Source organism: Oncorhynchus gorbuscha, linkage group LG05 (assembly GCF_021184085.1).
Source record: "Oncorhynchus gorbuscha isolate QuinsamMale2020 ecotype Even-year linkage group LG05, OgorEven_v1.0, whole genome shotgun sequence".
NCBI classification, from domain to species: domain Eukaryota; kingdom Metazoa; phylum Chordata; class Actinopteri; order Salmoniformes; family Salmonidae; genus Oncorhynchus; species Oncorhynchus gorbuscha.
In genome coordinates, this window is record NC_060177.1 from 51,379,209 (window position 1) to 51,401,296 (window position 22,088).

At 44.9% G+C, this 22,088-nt stretch overlaps 1 protein-coding gene across 12 annotated transcripts in view; it reads right to left on the bottom strand.

Moving 5' to 3' along the window:
- Window positions 1–22,088, bottom strand: part of LOC124036015 (myocyte-specific enhancer factor 2C-like) — a 98,466-nt gene that overhangs the window by 53,655 nt on the left and 22,723 nt on the right. For all 12 annotated transcript variants that reach the window (XM_046350048.1, XM_046350049.1, XM_046350053.1 and 9 more), the window contains exon 2: window positions 5,839–6,028. In XM_046350048.1, the coding sequence (XP_046206004.1) occupies window positions 5,839–5,892 (54 nt within the window). In that variant the 5' untranslated portion in view covers window positions 5,893–6,028. The remainder of the gene's footprint in view (window positions 1–5,838; window positions 6,029–22,088) is intronic.

Below are 22,088 nucleotides of genomic sequence, written 5' to 3' on the forward strand. Positions count from 1 at the left end.
CAAACACTGCTGCCCTCTGTCCAGAGCTCTGGGCAGGCATTCAACGCCAGGGAGGCCTGGCCGTGGTGCCCCTGCTCAGGGGAAGTGTTTCGGGGCCCGGGGGTGGCAGGCCAAAGTGGCCGCCCAGAGAGACGGAGGTTCCATGCCCGCGATGATGGCGCCATGGTGGGCTACGGAGCCCGGTGGGTGGCAGGGTGGTGCTGACAGCCCTAACAGAACGGTGCCACTCAATAAAAGGCAGGGAGAGCAGGGGAGCAGATGCTTCTAGTGAGTAGAGGTGAAAGGCTCCCTTAATGTCTACATTGTGCCGCAATAGCAACGATAGTATGAAATGAGAGGTCAAATGTCGACAGCCACTTCGGCCTGATTGCCCACATACCAGTCAGAGTGAAACTAAGATCTACCTCTTCAAACTAATTTTGATCTATTCCTTCATGTGTATGGATTGATTGTGATTTAGAGAGCGTTAAGTAGATTTGAAGTCATAAGAGTTTTGTGCAGGGCAGGCTGGGAGCTCGTTTACATGAAAATAACACAAACATGCGAAGAATGTGGAGGCTAAAGATAACACCTCTGATGTTTATTTGGCTGTAGCGCACAGAGGTTTCCTCAAAGGGGAAGTGAAAATATGCAAAGGCCAGGCAGACATTTCGACAAAAAAAAAAAAAAAATGTTTCTGTGTGCCAAAGGCCTCTGTCTGTCTTGTGACGGTCACCTTCATATCCTTATTGCTTGGCTCAGACATAAGAGAACTGATGTCATTTTACCACCATTGCCATGTACGGCAAAAAGCAAAAGAGCTTATTCAAAAGTTGATTAAAAGGTTTACATCAGTATTTTGTATCAATATGAATGCAAATTAAGGTGTAAAAAGGCTTGTGTAAAATGACTTACATGAGACCTCAGGTATAAACTGTTATATGCTTGTTCACTTTCTTTCTCTCTCAACCCCCCCCCCCCTCTTTCTCCCTCCTTCCCTCTCTCTCTGTAAGCGAAACCCGGATATCTGTGGCATCGATTCCCCTCAGGTGTCCTTCCTGTCTCCCTCTCTCCCCTCCTCATCCTCGGGAGCCGGAGTGCCTGGTGCGACCGGTGAGCCCGGTCTGCGGTGGGACAGGGAGGGAGGGAAAGGAGACTGAGATAACAGCAGACAGGAAGTGGGCACTGGTGCAACGTGATAGCCTTCTCCACTGAAACTCCCTGACCTCCTCCACACTCCCTCTCTCTCTCTCTCTCCTCATTTTGACTACAACACTCTGACTCCAATGACCTGTCACTGATGTCTGGGAACAACTGTAGATCTCCCAGAAAGTCAAGTAGGAAATAACAGTTTATGACAGCTCCACTCCCCTCCTCCTATGTTCACCAATCTTCTCTCCTTTTCTCTTATTTCTTTTGTCTCACTAATGAGCACTCAGTCCACCCAGCTGCAACAGCCACTTCAGGGGAGTCCAATTGATTTCTAGCACATTTTTATTTCAAGTCACAATGGCAGTGTGAAGAGAGCCCAATGACAGTGTTTATGTGGGGATATCATACTGTCAGAGGTTCGAGGGGTCAGTGAGCCACTCTGTTAGATGTTAGCCCATACAGAATGACAAGCACAGTAGAAGGATCTTAGATAGTCTTTCAACAACTGTGCTGGATGTAATAACCATTGAATATTGTGACAGTAAGTTGCATGGGATAATGGTTAACAGAGTGGTGAGGACTGGGGAGGGAGGGACAGCCTGGGTGTGTGTGACCTGTGAGGGGAGGGGGCACGTTAGCAGCATATGGATCGAATTGGACTGACAGGGAGCTGACAGAGTGGCGGTGGTCACTGGTGCCACAGGAAGTGATGGATTGTGGCCTGGAGGGCAGAGAGAGAGAGATGTTTTTCTCCATCCATTTCCTGGGTTGTGTGGCTAATGTTTTGTCGCTTTATATTAAAATGAACTGTCCATTGAAAATCTCACCTTTAAAATAATGTTGTTGACTCATCTTATATTGGTTTGTGGCCAAAGCATAAAAAAAACACTTAAAAAACTGCAAACTTACTTTAAGATCTGGCCACAAATGAAGCCAGCTGTGTGATATTGATGGTAAGTACTTTGCCTTTATCTACATTTTTGCCTCATATTCTAAAATGTATTATTAAACATTAAATCTAGAATCCTGAGTTTTACATACATTTTTGGACTTATAAATTAAAGCTATATACCCATTTATTCTTAAAAAATACAACTTGTAAATGCCTCATGAGCTTAGTTCAACTCTCATACCCCACCAGAACTCAAAATATAAGCTCGTTTTACGCCAATGGTTGGAAACAAAATACATTTAGTCAAACACTGTATAGCCTCAACACATGTTAAAACTATAATTTTGATATCATGGATGGTCAGTCCTTGTATCCATAGCTCTGTCTATGAATTTGAGAGTTGTTACATTTCTCTAGGTCCTTCCCTCAGACCTTTGCCAAAATAGAGGTGGGGTGACCCTTTGTTATCACAAAGTATAGACTACCGATTGCTGTCCCTGGTGCTGAAATTGCGACATATCTATGCGGCTGCATGCCTGTTGAATCAATTATAGGCTTTCTGTGGTACCAGGGTATGTATAGCATTGCATTAGCTAATAGCCATAAAATTATTGGTGGGCATATTTTATCGTCATTTTCTCAAGTCTTAACATTTCACGAAGCTAAACACAGTGTTGCAATGCTGCCACTTTTTGCCTGCTGGCTGGTGGCAGTATTGCAATTACGTGTTCTGTAATTAAAGTTGGAAATTCAAACATTGCAGATGGTTAAATATATGTTTGATGCAACAGCATACTAAGCAGCTACAATAGATGTGTTAGAATATGTATAGACAACATGAACCTGCATGACATGAGCCGTCCTCGCGTTCTCTCCCAGCTTGGATAGAAAGTTGTTGTGCGTAAAACCAGCCTAGTGCCAAACAATACAGTCAGTCCACCCTTAAAACACTCGCTTACTAGGGATTATTCCATTATGCAGTGTACTATCTATATGCCGTATTTAGCTGCTATTTAGTTGCTATTCATAAACTTTTTTAAAATAAAAAATGACACATCAAATAGCTTTAAGTAGTCGGCTTGAGGATAAATTCACCCACTATTTATTGTTGACCTCAGCAGGTTTTGTCTGGCCAATACCCTGGTCTTCTCAAAGTCCTCCATTTTTGTTTGTAAATGTTTTCACCACGGCCTGTATGTAGGTCCAGATTGCAGGCCTGACTGTTTTCTCTACTGAGTATTTCCAACCCGGACAGTCTTTCCAGAGACATTGTGCATAATATTTCCATTGCGCTGCACACAATTTCAACTTGAAACTGAATGAGGCATTCTAAGATATACCAGAGATAAGGGACTGTTCATATTGCAACCACACAACTCAAAAGTCGGTTCACCAGTATGAACAAAATCGGAAACTGCTTTTCTTGTTCAAGCCCCCATGGAACTGTTAAAGATGATAATCCTTTTGCATCTGCCAATTTATTGGGATGTCCGGTATCCAAACAACCTGTCCCCAGAGCTTCCTATACATTTCATCTCTTTTCGTAATGTGTTGTGAACGGCAATTAAGGAGAATGAGAGGCTCAATTAAAGATGTTGTAGAACTGCTTATTTGAAGCACCACTTCCCTCTTCCCAATTTCCCTGACGTTGCTATGGAAATCAAGCTGTTTTTTTTTTTTTACCATCCCTGTAATTGTCGCTTCGCATAAAGAACTACCGAAGTAGCATTAGGCTCTTGGTCTGCTTAGCACTTTTGAACACCTGAGGAAGCTCCACTCATTGCACTGGAGCCGTCGTAGTCTCGACCACGGCATTTGTTCCCTGATATCCCCTTATACCTTCAATCAGTAAAAAAAAATGGTTATTTTTCAAGACCTGAGTCACATTCCTGAAGCCAAAGAAACAAACACTTAGCTTCATAGTACACATGGAAATGAAAAAGGTTTATGAATGTCTTTTTGGAGGGTTGACTGTCCAAATGATTTAGAGCTTGTGCCCCGCCCTCCTGAACATTTCAACTCACCACGCTATTAAAAAAAGGCCTTCTTCAATCGTGCTAGGGGCGACACTTCAGTTGTGAGTTTCACAGATCCCACCCCATCTGCTACACTAGTGCACGTTGTCAAGATCCAGCAAGGTTACACGCGTGGTTTGGTAATCAAGGCTTATGTGACGAGAACCTTGCCTGAGACACGAAGACGTGTTAGTTTGATGTGTCAGTTTGTGTTTGACATAGTCTAGTTTCAAGCAGGGGCGGACTGACCATCTGGCACTTAGGGCAACTCGCGACCAGCTGTGATCATCATAGAGGGGAGCACATCCATGCTCCAGAGAGTCTTAGCTTTCAGGAATGGGGTCATAATAGCTTAAAGTCAAAGCGGTTCAAATGCTAGAGCCAAATTCATAGAAGGTAAATCAATTCAAAATGGCTTCAGAAACCGCCTGAAGCTTTCTGTTTACCACGACTGAGCATTTGAATCTCTCTCTTCTCCTTTCCTAGCTGGCAAAGTACCAGGATGTTGTCACTGGTTTTGAATCTGAATTTAGAGAACTGAATTCGTAAACTGAATCTGAATGCATCTGAGAAGCTGAATATCTTAAACTTTGGTTTACTTGAAATTATGGTTTGTAAACTTGATACACAGACAATTAATGCAATATGTATGTATGTATACCATTTTGAAAATGTATGTTTAAATATTGAATTTGAATATTCAATTAAATAGACACTTACTTTTAAAACTGAATGCAAATATTCATTCAATTCAGTTGAAATCATGAAATACAAGTTAAATTGTGACTTCAATGATTCAATTTGTGCAATAAACATATTACATTCCAAAATATTACATTCCAATTCAATATCCTAATAGAAATTCCAAATAATACATTTCAAATACACTTCTGGTTGGCACTGAAATTGCTCCGTAGTTTATTTACCTGCTGTGAAAAACGGATCAAATTAAGATAGTGCATCTCTACCGGGAGAGGAAAACTACAGAAGCCCCAATAACTAGCTCAGCCACAGAGGGAGCATGTCCGCCTCTCAGTGCTCTCTCAGCTCCACTCACCTCACTCAGCCCCACCCACCTCTCTCAGCCCCACCCACCTCTCTCAGCTCCACCCACCTCTCTCAGCTCCACCCACCTCTCTCGGGCTCTGCAGTGTGTGGCAAGTAAATGCCACCTCGGAACCAGCCCGTCTCTGTTTGGTTCTTTGTTTGTGTTTTCTACCACCCTTCCCCTCCCTTCCCACCCCCATGCATAGTAATATTAAACTGCCATGGCCTAAAGCGGGTGGCATGGTGTGATAGGGTATGAAAGGGTGTCACCAGTGTTTGTTGCCCGTTAGCCTCAGAGTGGGCCACTAGATTTAACAAAAAAAGATCCACTACTACCCCCAGGGTACCCATAGCAATCATCCTGCTATTTATTTTACCTTTATTTAATTAGGCAAGTCAGTTAAGAACAAATTCTTATTTTCAATGACGGCCTAGGAACAGTGGGTTAACTGCCTGTTCAGGAGCAGAACGACATATTTGTACCTTGTCAGCTTGGGGATTTGAACTTGCAACCTTCTGGTTGCTAGGCCAACGCTCTAACCACTAGGCTACCCTGCTATCCCACCTACACCCTTCTGCCCGCCCCCCACCACCACCACTAAGACACCATCCTATCCAGACTCCCGAAGACTTGTCAGCACACCTATCATCCTCTCTCCCAGGCCCACAATAAGGTATTTCCCCACCCCCTCCTATACTCCTCCTTCTATCCACCCCTCCACTCATCCATCCTCCCTTCTCCATGGGGCTTACCTGTCTGTTGCGTTCATCCATAATCCGCGTGATCTGAATCTTTTTCCTCCCCATCGTCCCGTCCTTTTCTTCTCTCCTCTCCCTAAAGAACGTTGCGCTTTCTCTCCTTGCTCTTCTTCTGCCTTTCCTCAAACTGCTCTTTCTTCTTCTTTACTTGCTCCGATCAATTCAAAGATTCCAGCATCCGTATCTGCATGAGAGAAAGAGACAGATAGAGAGAGGGAGAGAAAAGGAGAGAGAGAAGGAGAGAGAGAGGATAAACATTAAGTGAAATGAAATATGGCAAAAAAACCAGGAGGGGATTGGGGGGGGAGAGAAAAGTCACATCACCGCAGCCACAGGGGAGGGTGAAGAAAGACAAAGAATCCGTCAACATGTTGTGAAAGCAGCGCTGTGTTTTTCACTGTTGATATCATGCAAATCAGGTTTGTTGCATTTCCGTGCCGACTATGAGGAGAGACAGTGCTGTCAGGCTCTCGCCTCGTTCACAGAGAGTTTGACAGTGTTTTGAAAGTGCTGCTAACTTAAACGCTCTAATCACCTACAGTGTAACATTACCTCCAGCCTAAGAAATACAGTTTGTTCCTCCCGAAAAACAGCAGTTTGTTGACAGAACGACAGCAAGGTATGACTAGTCTCGTCTACCTCCAATACGGTTCCAAAATGGGTACCATGGAGAATGGCTTGGATGCTGATATAAAACCTAGCCTTGCCTTGTTCAGACAAAAACACTATCGATTTTACTTTTAAAATCACAGCAATAGAGCTGATTCCACACAACCAAATTCCATAAAGAACAGAACTGTGTGTGTGTGTGTGTGTGTGTGTGTGTGTGTGTGTGTGTGTGTGTGTGTGTGTGTGTGTGTGTGTGTGTGTGTGTGTGTGTGTGTGTGTGTGTGTGTGTGTGTGTGTGTGTGTGTGTGTGTGTGTGTGTGTGTGTGTTGTACCAAAGTCTGGGATATATGTGGTGGATTTGTCTATCTATTGTCATACTTGAGTAAAAGTAAAGCTTCCTTAATAGAAAATTGCCCGAGTAAAAGTGAAAGTCACCCAGTAAAATACTACTGAAGTTCTGTCACTCTCCTTGAAAAGCGTCTACGCAAGAAGTGGTAGATCTGTTCTATGTACGCTATTTCTATGCTTCCCATTCTTACATTTAGTTTCTGCATCTTTTACTTTTTGGTTTTGAACACCAGCTTCAAACAGGTGAAAATACAATAGTTTGGGAATGGAAAACATATTTCACAGCGGTTTAGATGGTACAATGATTCCCTACACTATACTCGCTTATTTCGTCACATAAAGTGAAATACTATTAGAATTTTAGCTACCAGGAAATGGAAATGATTTCTGCCCAGTGTATCTTTAAGGCAAACCAGACGGCGCAATTTTTTGTGTTTTTTTTTATTGTATGGACAGACAGGGGTACACTCCAACCTAATTTACAAATGCAGTTTTTGTGTTTAGTGTGTCCACCAGATCAGAGGCAGGAGAGATGACAACGGGTTATAATGATAGTTGCATAAATTGGACATCAATGAGTGTCAGGGAAAACGTATGGGAGTGTAGTGGAATAAAACTTTAAAAAAATAGAAATAGTAAAGTAAAGTAAAGTACAAATACCCCAAAAAACGACTTTAAGTGGTACTTTAAAGTATTTTTACTTCAGTACTTTACACCACTGTCTGTCTGTGTGTGTGTGTGTGTGTGTGTGTGTGTGTGTGTGTGTGTGTGTGTGTGTGTGTGTGTGTGTGTGTGTGTGTGTGTGTGTGTGTGTGTGTGTGTGTGTGTGTGTGTGTGTGTGTGTGTGTGTGTGTGTGTGTGTGTGTATGAGCGTGCGTGCATGTGTGTCTGTCTGTTTGTGCGTGCGCGTCTGTTTGTGTTTGAGCGTGTGCAGTGCATGCACTCGCATTTGTGTGTGGGCTGAGCTGGACCGATGGTGTGTGTGAGAGTGAAAGAGCTGACTTCCAAAGAGGTTGTGCATATGTGTGTGTGTGTGAGTGTGTGTGTGTGTGCACTTGGGTAAACCAGATCTCTGGTGCTTCTCTCCAGAGTGCTAAAGTAGGCCAACCCAATCTATCTCAGGGAAGAGCAGAAGAGCTGTTGTTGTGTTTTCTTTTGACAGTAGAGGTGATAACGTCCCTCGTTATGCAAATGAGCATCCCATTATTTAAGCTCAGTGCAATGCAGGGAGCTGTCAGAGCCGTCGTATTAAAAACCCTCCATCTACCTTGCTTTTTTTTCTCCCCCTTTCCCTCTTCTCTTTTCTCTCCTTTCTGAACCAGATTTCCAGCACCTGGCAGCATGAGCCGGATACATTGATGTGGAAGACAACACCGCTTCACCAAAAGACATGTCAGTCTTTCTCGCTCTCTCTCTCTCTCTCTCTCTCTCTCTCTCTCTCTCTCTCTCTCTCTCTCTCTCTCTCTCTCTCTCTCTCTCTCTCTCTCTCTCTCTCTCTCTCTCACACACACACACACACACACACACACACACACACACACACACACACACACACACACACACACACACACACACACACACACACACACACACACACACACACACACACACACACACACACACACACACACACACACACACACACACACACACACACACCCTCTATCTTTCCTTTCCTGTTTGATCTCCCTCTAACCTGAATCCATGTGTTTAGTAAGTGACATAAAGCACAAGAAAGCCCCACCAGACCCCCATAGTGAACACACTGCTGCATGTTTGACCCTTCACTTGAGCGGAAACACACGTCTTCCCTGTAACACTCCCATCTGATCTTGCTTTAGGAGCACAAGTGAGAATTATCCTCAGCATTGGAGAGCACAGGTTCAAAACACCTCTCCTTCTGCATGCCACTGGTGTGGCCATCTCTCCCGGGAGGTGGCGCGAGCGGTAATCTCGCCAGTTAGACATAGCCCATACCCTGATGGCTCCTAATGGTCTCCAGGTCGACAGTTTCTCAGGCTTCACATGCTCATTCCAACATGGCGATCAAGCTTGTCCCCTTGAGTCAAATTGGCGTGCCCGCGCGGAATTGTAATTAGCTTAATAAATAAATAAAAATCTGTCTGTTTAAGGTCGAGACTTCTCGTTTTTGCATGGGTTGCATCTCAACCCACCCAATTCATCAATGTCGGCGGTGTTTGTCAGACCAGGAGACATCCCGAAAATCGGTCTTGTCATGAAAACATTTGGCAGAGTCCAAAGGGTTTGTGCTAGAAACGATGAACCCACTATGGAGAGCTGAGACTGTCACGAACACGTACATGTTGGTTGTTTTGCTCTACGGCCCCCGGCAAGCTTCACAAAACTTGTCTAAAGGTAACCCGTTATGGGGCTGTATAATACATGGAAGGGAACGGGGGTAGTTCCACATCAAATGTATACACATCATTCCATGGTAAAATGACTATGAAACCATTTCCTGAGCTTTCTTATATTTTGTTGATATGTCTGTCTCTCTCTCTCTCTCAATTCAATTCAAGGGGCTTTATTGGGCATGGGAAACACGTGTTAACATTGCCAAAGCAAGCGAGGTAGATAATATACAAAAGTGAAATAAACAATAAAAAATGAACAGTAAACAGTAAACATTATACATATATATATGTTATATATATATGTCTACAGTGTTTTAACAATGTACAAATGGTTCAAGTAAACAAGGGAACATAAATAAGCATAAATATGGGTTGTATTTACAATGGTGTTTGTTCTTCACTAGTTGCCCTTTTCTTGTGGAAACAGGCCACAAATCGTGCTGCTGTGATGGCACACTGTGGAATTTCACCCAGTAGTTTACCAAAATTGTATTTGTTTTCAAATTCCTGGTGGATCTGTGTAATCTGAGAGAACTATGTCTCTCTAATATGGTCATACATTGGGCAGGAGGTTAGGAAGTGCAACTCAGTTTCCACCTCATTTTGTGGGCAGTGAGCACATAGCATGTCTTCTCTTGAGAGCCATGTCTGTCTACGGCGGCCTTTCTCAATAGCAAGGCTATGCTCACTAAGTCTGTATATAGTCAAAGCTTTCCTTAGGTTTGGGTCAGTCACAGTAGTCAGGTTTTCTGCCACTGTGTACTCTCTGTTTAGGGCCAAATAGCATTCTAGTTTGCTCTGTTTTTTTGTTAATCCTTTCCAATGTGTCAAGTAATTATCTTTTTGTTTTCTCATGATTTGGTTGGGTCTAATTGTGCTGCTGTCCTGGGGCTCTGTGGGGTGTGTTTGTGAACAGAGCCCCAGGACCTGCTTGTTTAGGGGACTCTTCTCCAGGTTCATCTCTCTGTAGGTGCATTATTTGGTGCTCTACGTTGTACACGGAGGATATTTTTGCAGAATCCTGCATGCAGTCTCTCTCTCTCTCTCTCTCTCTGCATAATGATCCCATTAACGCCTCAACAAAGGCGTGCTCTTCTTTCGCACCCTTGTGACAAAACCACACTCATGTGATGATGGTTTGGAGCACCACTGCGAATGACACGATCACGGAGCACCGGAAACAAGACCACTGACTGCATTAGCAACCATAGGAAACAACGGCACTAAAGATAAAAGCATCAAAAAGTAGACAGTGGTTCATTCTTCCAAGACACTTTCTATGGTTACACTGAACAAATCTTAAGGAGTCTTCATAGTAAAAACAACAACGTGCTTTCAGGAAGACGAAAGTGTCATCAGACAAACTAACACTAGAGCCTAACAGTGGTGCTCAACACTCCACAGACACAGTCACAACAACTACAGTACATGTACTACGACATATAAATCCCCCAGTCAGGCCAGCATACCTCAATCATCAGAACCTGACAGTGTCTTGAACATTTAATCTGGGCTTTGACTCCAGCAACCAACACGCCTGATGTGAGGTACGGCTGCTTAGCCCCACGCCGGTGATCCCCCTTCCTCCCTTTTCCTTCCCCTCAAACACGAGATCCCGCCCAGCTCCACACACCTGCTACCATCCCATTTGAGTGCAAGGCAACTCAGTCCTCCCTGAGATCGCCCACTGCCTCCCAAACATCAACTCCCTCTCTCTGTCCCTCCCTTCTACCTCCTCCAGGGCTGGCGAGGGAGGGATGGCTGGCGACAGTAATTACCCACCACCTTGACAGATTACCACAGAGCAGCTCAATCCGTTTTACCCCTCTGATGCCCTCCCACCATGAGACGCTGCGGCCAGAACGAGAGAGAGAGAGAGAAAGAGGGAGAGGGAGAGAGAGAGAGAGAAGGAGAGAGAGGGAGAGAGGGAGAGAGAGAGAGAAATCCACCCCAACAAGGTAGAACTAAACTAAGCAAAAAACTAAATGTCCTCTCACTGTCAACTGCGTTTATTTTCAGCAAATTTAACATGTGTAAATATTTGCATGAACATAACAAGATTCAACAACTGAGACATAAACTGAACAAGTTCCACAGACATGTGATTAACAGAAATGGAATAATGTGTCCCTGAACAAAGGGGGGGGGGGTCATAATCAAAATAAACAGTCAGTATCTGGTGTGGCCACCAGCTGCATTAAGTACTGGAGTGCATCTCCTCCTCATGGACTGCACCAGATTTGCCAGTTCTTGCTGTGAGATGTTACCCCACTCTTCCACCAAGGCACCAGCAAGTTCCCGGACATTTCTGGGGGGATCCAACAAGTCCCAGACGTGCTCAATGGGATTGAGATCCGGGCTCTTCGCTGGCCATGACAGAACACTGACATTCCTGTCTAGCAGGAAATCACGCACAGAACGAGCAGTGTGGCTGGTGGCATTATCATGAAGGAGGGTCATGTCAGGAAGAGCCTGCAGGAAGGTTACCACATGAGGGAGGAGGATGTCTTCCCTGTAACGCACAGCTTTGAGATTGCCTGCAATGACAACAAGCTCAGTGCGATGATGCTGTGACACACCACCCCAGACCACGACGGACCCTCCTTTTTGCAAGCCCTGTCTGGTCCAGTGATGGTGGGTTTGTGCCCATAGGCAACGTTGTTGCCGGTGATGTCTGGTGAGGCCCTGCCTTACAACAGGCCTACAAGCCCTCAGTCCAGCCTCTCTCAGCCTATTGCGGACAGTCTGAGCACTGATGGAGGGATTGTGCATTCCTGGTGTAACTCAGGCAGTTATGGTTGCCATCCTGAACCTGCCCAACAGGTGTGATGTTCGGATGCACCGATCCTGTGCAGGTGTTGTTACACGTGGTCTGCAACAGCGAGGACAATCAGCTGTCCGTCCTGTCTCCCTGTAGCGCTGTCTTAGGCGTCTCACAGTACGGACACTCACATAGATGAGCAGGGACACTGGGCATCTTTCGTTTGGTGTTTTTCAGTAGAAAGTAAGTAGAAAGGACTCTTTAGTGTCCTATGTTTTCATAACTGTGACCTTAATTGCCTACCGTCTGTAAGCTGTTAGTGTCTTAACGACCGTTCCACAGGTTCATTAATTGGTTATGGTTCATTGAGCAAGCATGGAAAAGATAGTGTCAAAACCCTTTGCAAAGAAGATCTGTGAAATTATTTGGATTTTTACGAATTCTCTTTGAAAGATAGGGTCCTGAAAAAGGGAAGTTTCTTTTTTGCTGAGGTTATTGGCCATTTATGCACTCAAAGAGTACTCCACAGAAGAACGAGACTGACACTGTTGAGGGCAGAGTGAAAAGAGAGGAAGAGAGAAGACTCACAAGACTAACACGTTTTCTACGCCACACTAAGCCAATTCACTAATCCAAAACCAAACCATATTGGGAGAGGACAGAGCAGACAAAATAAAGAGATTGGGAAGGAGAGACCGAAGGATTTTGTTTCTCTCTCTCCTTAACAAAGTGAGACGGATGGCATGTTCGCATCCCAGCACAACTGGGGGAGGAGGGCCAGTGTGGGTAAATGCTAAAGTCATTGTGGACATTGGGAAAGAAATTATGGGCTGAGGGAGCGAGAGAGCGGGATAAAGAATGGTGGCCATACCTATACAGAATAGTCTGGACTCAAAAGTAGCAGAGTCTAGAGAGAGCTGACAGAGGGAAAGAGAGAGAGGAGAGAAAACGAGAGAAAAGCCGAAAGAGGGATCTATGAACAGGCACCAGACCTCTCAGGGGGGAGGGGAAGAGCTCTAACCACAACCCTCCCATCTGTTAGGCAGACGGAGGGAGAGAGAAAGGGAGGGAGAGAGGGAGATTCAGCACATAGATCTAATGAACACTAATTAACACTCTTTCTGTTTTCACCAACTCTCTCTCTTTCAGAAGTGGAGCTGGGAGGGTGATGTGAACACATACACTCAGTACACCATGAGGCTTGATTCTAGGTCACTTCACTCCCAAGTGTTTAGTCACCAAAAACCAATATACAGCACGTCGGCAGCGTTTCTTCTCGCCTCAATAGACACAGTATGCACTGAGTGTACAATACATTAAGAACACCTGCTCTTTCCATGACATAGACTGACCAGGTGAGTCCAGGTGAAAAACTATCCCTTCTTGATGTCGGTTGTTAAATCCACTTCAATCAGTGTAGATGAAGGGGAGGAGCCGTGTGTATCAAGAATGGTCCACCACCCAAAGGACATCCAGCCAACTGTGGGATAACATTGGAAACAACATGGGCCAGCATCCCTGTGGAGTCCATGCCCTAACGAATTGAGGCTGATCTGAGGGCAGGGGGGTGGGGCGGGGGGGGGGGGTATTCTTCGTGTTCTGTCGTTGAGGACTGCACCAGAGATAAGAGTGAAGAGAAAAAAAGAGGAACATTATCTAGGCTGGTCCTCAGCTCTAATTCCTCTCTTTGATAGGAATGTACATGGTGCAAAACAAGGCTTTTGGTAGAGGGAGCGGGAACACAGAAAAAAAGAAAGAGAGAGAGAGAGAGACATGTCGAGAACATATACTGAATGATGAGGGACCACAACTCTGAAAACCCAGGTCCTCTTACATACACCAACATACGCCGACATTTTATATTGTTCAACCGTACTCGAGGTAGGCCTATGATGCTGAGAATTGGAGAAATACATTTATCATGACAGGATTGGTGAGTGCTTTTCCTAGAACCCCACCTCGGTGGCGAAGCCGCTCTCTCCCCATTGCACATCTGATACACATTTGCTAATAGCATGTGCATTGAAGAAAACTGCAGTATCCTCTATCCCCATAGGACATTAGGTTGTGAGGATTTGAAATAACATATTACACTGCAGTAAGTAAACCTTTTAGGAGGTGTGTGCTACATTAAATAAACCCTCTCTCTTTTAAAATAAACTCCCATTTCCTCGAAGAGGAGGGAAAAAACTGCCTTAATACAGTTTCCGAACAATCTGAATATGAGTACACACACACACATTCTCTCTTAGCTCTGTTTCGCTTAAGAATCCCTGTCATATATCTTCTCTTAATCCCCCCCCCCAAAAAAATAAATGTCATACTGTACGCAGGGCTCGTGTTTAGAGTTGTGTACTGTTTGTGGAGGTGCAGCTGTTTATCTGTGTGTTGCCTGGGTGTGGGAGGGAGAGGGGAGACAGTGGCCAGGGGACTGTGTATTGCCTCTCTCATTGTGTCTCTAATGTCATTACAGGCAGTGACTCCTCTGTGTGGCACATCAAGCAGCGCCGAGCTCTCCGCCTGTCAGGCCCAGATAGGCACGGTGACGAATGGCTATCAATTCCTCTCCCTCCCTCCACGTCCCCATGTCCTTTAGGAACACACATGAGAGAATGACCTAAACCTGGGCTCTCGCCCGTGCGTAGGTGGGCCTCTGTGCTGGTGGTGAATCACACCAAATATTAGGGCTAATTTAACGCGTTAGCAGCTAAAGAGATTAGCAGAATGTACATCTGGGATTAGCTTGATAGCAGTGTATCATGGTGTAATGTGTTCAAGCGTTCTTCCAATTCAGAGGCTGTGTAGATTGTATGTGTGTTTGTTGTCTGTGTGTGTGTGTGTGTGTGTGTGTGTGTGTGTGTGTGTGTGTGTGTGTGTGTGTGTGTGTGTGTGTGTGTGTGTGTGTGTGTGTGTGTGTGTGTGTGTGTGTGTGTGTGTGTGTGTGTGTGTGTGTGTGTGTGTGTGTGTGTGTGTGTGTGGTACAGGCCTCTTTCTATTAACTCATGTTACAGTTGGATCATTAGCAGACAGAGATGTTTTTGAGGAGAGAGAACTGTCTATTGTTAAAGGTGCAATATGCAGAAAGCGCTCCGCCATTTCCTGGATGGAACCATTTGAATAGTTTGCCTAATTTCAGTTTATGTGACAAAACAAGCACGTATAGTGTAGAGAGTCATTGTACCATCTAAACCACAATTAAATATATTTTCCATTACCAAAAATATTGTATTTTCAGCTGTTTGAAGCTGGTGTACAAAACCAAAAGTTAAAGACGCAAAAACGATGGCTCACATAGAAGAGATCTACCACTTCTTAGACTTGCTTTCAATGAGAATGACAGATCTATAACTCACATTTCTATGTGAATTTGGTCAGGTCGCCCAAAAAGTTACACATTGCAGCTTTAAGGAGAGAAGGGAGGCAAGTTGCCTCTTCATTTTCACAAAGTCTATTCTATCTGACATTGATTGGATTAGCTGTCGAACTGGATCTAGGCATATCATTAAAGACTAACGGCATATTATACCTCAATTCCACGGCCCTGTATCCACTCTAAACCCACCCCGAACCCCAAACCCAAAGACTCGCCTCATGGCACACCCCAACCCACTATTACCCCCTGTTCACTCCCCCTACCCCACCCCAGTCGCCCCCAGGACCTTAGTGGACAGAAAGGCAGGAAACACACACGCAGCACACTCAGCGGAAGGATGTGACATCAGCAGCCACAGACAATTAAAGGTGTAAAGGTGCTTCCTTCCCTAAACTCCCTGCGCTTCCCAAGCCCTCCGCCCGGAGAAAAAGAGATGTCTGAGTCTTCTGCCCACCTCAACCAGTCAGCGTTTTACCCTTGGGAAGACCATTGGGAAGACCAACAGAGGTTCCCTCCATATCCCATGTCATGAAACAAGGCACGTCTGTGGCAAAAAATACTTCTGGAAGAAATCTCTCCAGCTTTTAGCCATCAAGAGAAAAAAAATCACCACAACCGCACTGCCCGCCATCAGATCTGTATTTCCTTATGATGCAACAGGACACATCGTTGTGATTGTGAAACCTGAACCGAGAGGACTAAAGCCCTTTATTTCTACTGTATAAAAGGTTTCTCAAAACACCCGTTAGGCCTTCTCTAAATGTCCTTTAGAAAAATAACAGGAGTTGAAAAAAAGAGTCAACTAAAGGCTTTGTAAGCGATCGTGTGACATTATGGATGAAGTGCATATTTGTGTGGCGGTGTTTGGTGAATAGAGGCCTTTTGAGTTACTACGCTAGATTAATCCCTTATAGGAGAGAGGAGCATTTGTATTTGTGCATTACAGAGCATCCTTTCAGCACCTCAAACTGCAATTGCTTTCCTCCACAAAAACTGCATCAAGTGGAAATTGGTTTTGCAGCTCCAAACAGTACCCTGCCCGCCCACGATGAGTTTTGAGTAGAAAAAAAACCTGAAGCATTCAAATGGCTTTAAACAGAAAACAAAACATATATATGAGGAGGTTGATGATGTGTCTTTAGTTTGTTTCTGATGTGAAGTGGACAATAAGTCAGTTTTTTTCAGTCAGACAATATTTCTGTACTTTTATTAACACACAATAATAAAGTGGCATATGCAAGTAATTATATTCAAATGATAGAGGCTTGGTTATTGACTTACCTAAAAAAGTTACAAGATGTCTATTGCGAAACCTCATCCAATCAATGAACCTCTGCATTTCCAACTAGCCTTCTGTTGCCATGCATTTTTATCAGACCAATGGAAATCCATTCAGCACACAGTGGTCTCCTCTTTCATCTATTTGTGCTTTGAGAGACAAATAAACACCTTTTTAACTCCTCTCAACTCCTCTCTCCGTGGAGAGGCTGTGAGGTAACAGGGGCTTTTAAGTCCAGCGCTGACTACTACAGTATTGTGTTCTGACCTGGTAGAGCAGGGGGGAGAGGAGGAGGGGGAGGCAGAGGGAAACCGGGCCTGAATGGCGGACAGGTAGCCATCTGTCAGAGCCAAAATGGAGACAGGTGAGAGCTGTCTTTCCATAGCCCATTGCTGACTCCCCCAAGGATGAGGGGACTTGACACAATACGTCAACCACCCTTTGAAAGCAGGCCAATAGCTGTATAACTGCAGCTGCTTCATGGGCCCAATGGAAGCAGTGAGTGAGAGGGAGAGCTGCCGGACAGCTGAATACTGCTCCCTGTCGCCTGCCTGCCTGCCTGCCTGCCTGCCTGCCTGCCTGCCTGCCTGCCTGCCTGCCTGCCTGCCTGCCTGCCTGCCTGCCTGCCTGCCTGCCTGCCTGCCTGCCTGCCTGCCGGCCTGCCTGCCGGCCTGCCTGCCTGCCTGCTTTTGCTGCATCAGGACTAGCGATGTGACTTGGGGACACTAGCTACAGTTCATGCATGCAATAGCTGACAAGGTTATCATGGATTGAGTGGGTTTATTGGATTGTGGTTTGATTAAAACCAATTCACAATACCCCAATGGACAATATGGTGGGTTTAGAGGCCAATGATATTATTTGGAAGAGCGTTGCGCAACAATGGAATGTTGTGAATGATAAAGTGTTCATGTAGAAGCTGGTTCTCTGTGTGCTGTGGCAGATTATTGGATGAACAGTAGCTACTCATCAGAGTGAAGTAAGTGGGCAGACTGGCGAATCTGACACACCAATGTCCGTGTGCCACGGTGGACTAAAGTGCAGCAGCGAAGAGCAGAAAAAGCAGAAGTAGCGGTAACCATGATTTGGGAAGGCCCCAGAAAGGCTCTGATGAATCATCGCTGTGGCGTGAGCCTTTAGTTTTTCCATGGCATGAGTAAAGATGAAGAGGGCGATGGACTGAGTAAAACAATCCCTGCCACACTGCGAAAAGACATCAGGGTGGACAGGGTCCAGGGGCCTCATTTATCAACCTGTGCGTAAATGTCTTATTCAATTCCGCCGTGTGTGTGTAGAGTCAAGGGTTTGCGTGTGCCACAAATGATTGGGATTTATCAAACTGTTGCATGCAACATACATACTGTGCGCTCGTGAACTAGTGCTACAACCTTGCTTGGAAAACGCCCTCCATTCACCTTTTAATGGTAACAAAAAATGGCCTCATTTGCTGTATGATTTGGAGATATTAGAACATATGTAGTTTCTGGATAAACGGTAGCCTAATATTTGTTGTGTAGCGGGAATAAACCAGTCTTGTCAGAAAAGGAGAGGCTTGTCCTGTAATATGATCATGATTTAGGCCTATATAACAAAAGTTCAATAAATATATTCGGCGAAACATGCTGCTATGCGATCTTCTCACCATTGGCAAATGCATCTGTTTTTAACATCAAGTCTACATTGGAATGTTGTCATTAGCCTACCGTTATTATAATTCCAGCGCATCCAAACACCTCCATTTCCCCCAAAAGCTTGCAATACAGTTGATCGACCAATAGGAATTGGTCGTACGCATGGTCTGAAATTTGTGTGGAGATACGCACACGTTCCCAGTTAAAAATGTATAAATACTAACCTTGCCGTACACAAAGGCATAGTCTTTTTTTATACCTTTGATAAATGAGACTCCAGGTGGGGGATTATGGCAGGAGGATGAAGGTGTACAAGAGTGAGGTGGTAGCGGTGGTGCAATGGTTAGGGACATGAAAGCGATTTCATGTGTGGTGGAGAAAGCAACCATTGTTCAACGCTGAATCACATTGCTTTAGTTTCAGCTGATCACCGCAGTTTCCCCTTCTTCCTCTCTCGCTCTCCACCTGTCTCTCTCTCTCTCACGTTGTTTTCCCCACAGTCTGTGCAGTACGTTCACCCCAAGCATACACATCTGAGAAGGGGTCATGTTTTTCAGTAAGCGTCCAACCACTGCCTAACATCACATGGTGCTACGTAGGTCTGTAGGCCCCAGGTGCAACCACCATTTAGGCACAGACTGCTGGACTGGAACGTAAAAAATGTAATAAAAACACACTCTCGTTTCACGCACACGCACACGCACACACACACACACACACACACACAGACACACACACTTTATCCTTACAGTCACTAAATATTTTTGACTTGCTTCAACTCATAAGGATGCTGATGAAGTAAACCAAGACCATTTATGAAACTCTCTTATCGTACTAAGACAGAGAAAGGAGGAGGGAAAGCAAGCCATAAAGAATAAAAGCATTTCCCTTCAATAACTACTACCCCACCCCCATCATAACAGCCCACGGCCATGTCACTAAGAACACACAAATCACTGACATATTCCCCCAATTATGTTCTCCGCCAAGGATGACAATGTCTGTTGATATAGTTAACAATGTTCAGCAGCTCGGGGGTGGGGGTTGGGGTAGGGCGAGGGGATAGGGGGTGGGGCCTGCTTTGTCTCCTTTTCAAACGCTGCAAACTTCCGTGACGTCTCGTGGCGGCGGCGTCTTCTAACACCCGACAACGTGGTTAGACGATGACGATCCGCCGATGATTCCATCGCACTTTCTTTCTCTATTTTTTTTCGCTCATTCTAAATCAGCCTAATTAAAAGCTTTGTTCATTTCGAAATCTCTGATGACAATTTGTTTCACTCTACCCTACAGCAGTGACTGTGAATAAGAGAATAAAATGTGATCTTCTGACAGCAATTACTAAATGCTCCCTCCTGGCCCCAATTAGAGACACAAGCTAAAGCTAACATGGCTAACACTCCTGCGTGGGTGCCAGCTTATTTTCTATTCACTTTTCACCACCTTCTTTTAGCACTTTCTGTCTTGTATGCGGTATTGTGTTATCATGTACAGTAATCTATTTTGCATACTCCATTATGGGACTAACTTTCCAAAGTTGCTTCCTATTTCTCCCCCTCTGTTCGCCTTGGCCGATCCAGAAAGACAGACACAAAGAAAAATATGGGGATCTGATCGCAGACTCTGACTGTGGAGTGTGTGTGTGTGTGTGTGTGTGTGTGTGTGTGTGTGTGTGTGTGTGTGTGTGTGTGTGTGTGTGTGTGTGTGTGTGTGTGTGTGTGTGTGTGTGTGTGTGTGTGTGTGTGTGTGTGTGTGTGTGTGTGTGTGTGTGTGTGAGTGTGCGTGCGTGCGTGCGTGCGTGCGTGTGTGAATGTGTGTGTGTGCGATTGGGGAGTGGTTTCGGGTATACTAGGTCAAGTCAGCCTTAAAAGAAACTGGCATGGCAACCCTTCACATCGGGCTCCATGGTAACATTTAGGCCACTAGAAGCTAAATGCTGAGTATATCTACCAGAATAGGCCGGCTAGACTGCTACTGTAAATGGTCCAGGATATTTTTACCAACCTCCTTAACGGACAGAGCCTTGAGCCAAAAAGCATCCTCTCTGTGACTTCGGATCGAGGCTTGATGATTACCTGTTGCTTGTATTGTATCGTATTACCCTAAATGAGGTATAAATACGTCAACCATTCCTTTGCAAGAGTAATGTGGTATTATTTTAACACGCTTTGCTCAAACTACAGCAATGGTGAACAACAATGCTTTGCATTCCTATTTGTGTAACATTACAGTGGTATTATGTATCTCTCTCTAACAGTCTGGCTGATCTAAAGCGAGAGCCACAGCCTTGAACTGAGACTGTGCACAGCGTGGAGGTAATTTGCAAAGAAGTAGAAGGTTGCACACTTCAACAAGGATGTCCTTCATAAATTCAACCTTCTGTTGTTTTTTTTAAAGTCCCTGTGCTCCATAAGAAACCGAGTAACCTAGATCGCAGAGTGGAGAGAGAGAGAGAGAGAGAGAGAGAGAGAGAGAGAGAGAGAGAGAGAGAGAGAGAGAGAGAGAGAGAGAGAGAGAGAGAGACGAGCAGAGAGAGAGGAAGAGGGTAGAGAGTAGAGCAGAGAGAGCTCTGAAGAAAATACTGATTCTGATACCCCACCCCTCTGATCCCTTGTTCCCTCCCTGGCTTATCGGAAAATATGTGATCCAGTCTGCTAGCATGATGTCACAGTTCCTCTTATTTTTTCTGCCTACCGCAAGCTGATTGGGTTGATTATTGGTCAGCATTGTTGCCCTGTTGACGTTGCACATCATTAAACTGCGAGTGTTCCAGTTAGTGTCTGTTTAAACAAGACTGGTGTAATGTTTCCGGGTAGTATCTCTGTAACACACACACACACACACACACACACACACACACACACACACACACACACACACACACACACACACACACACACACACACACACACACACACACACACACACACACACACACACACACACACACACACACACACACACACACACACACACACACACACACACGTTTGAATGTCCCCACATCAGTAATTTAGGTTGTACTACAACACATTGTTTCAATTCAGAGTTGGCCAGAATATAGAGTAAAACATACAAAGAAACAAATACAAAATGGACACTTTTAGCTTATCTAATTGAATGAGTATGTGTATATGTATATTTAACTCTACCCACAATCATATCAATTACATCATAAACAGGGTGGATCGAGCCCTGAATGGCGATTGGCTGAAAGCCGTGGTATATCAGACTGTATACCATGGGTATGACAAAACATTTATTTTTACTGTTCTAATTACCTTGGTAACCAATTTATAATAGTGATAAGGCACCCAGGTGGTTTATGTATATAGCCAATATACAATTTCTAAGGGCTGTATACATGCACTCCGCATTACGTTGTGCATTAGCACAGCCCTGAGCATTGGTATATTGACCAAACACCACACCCCCTCGTGACTTATTGCTTAAGTATATCAATGGTATATCAGCAGAGTTTGAAATAAAAACTCAATCCATGCCCAGTAGCTGAGCTGCAGCCTGCTCCTACAGCCCTCTAAGCAACAGTGGGGTGTGTCTGTGAGGGAGGGAGGGTAAAGTTTGTGTTGAGTGTGGAGAGCGGGCGGGCAGGCGGCGTACCTACAGATCACACTTTGTTAGTGGAGCTGAATGAGGCTGGGGGGCGGCCCCTCCAAGCCCAGACCCATGCCAGAGCCAGGCCAAGCCTCTCATTAGACGGCGGCTGGGTGCCGCGCTTCTGTTTGGAGTGGTTAGGGGGACCAGCGAGGGGCTGGCAGCTCCACCGTACTCCACTCCCCGCACCATCACAACCCGACCTCATCAAAGACAGCGCTCGTAATTTGTCACAGAAAGCAGCGAATTAACA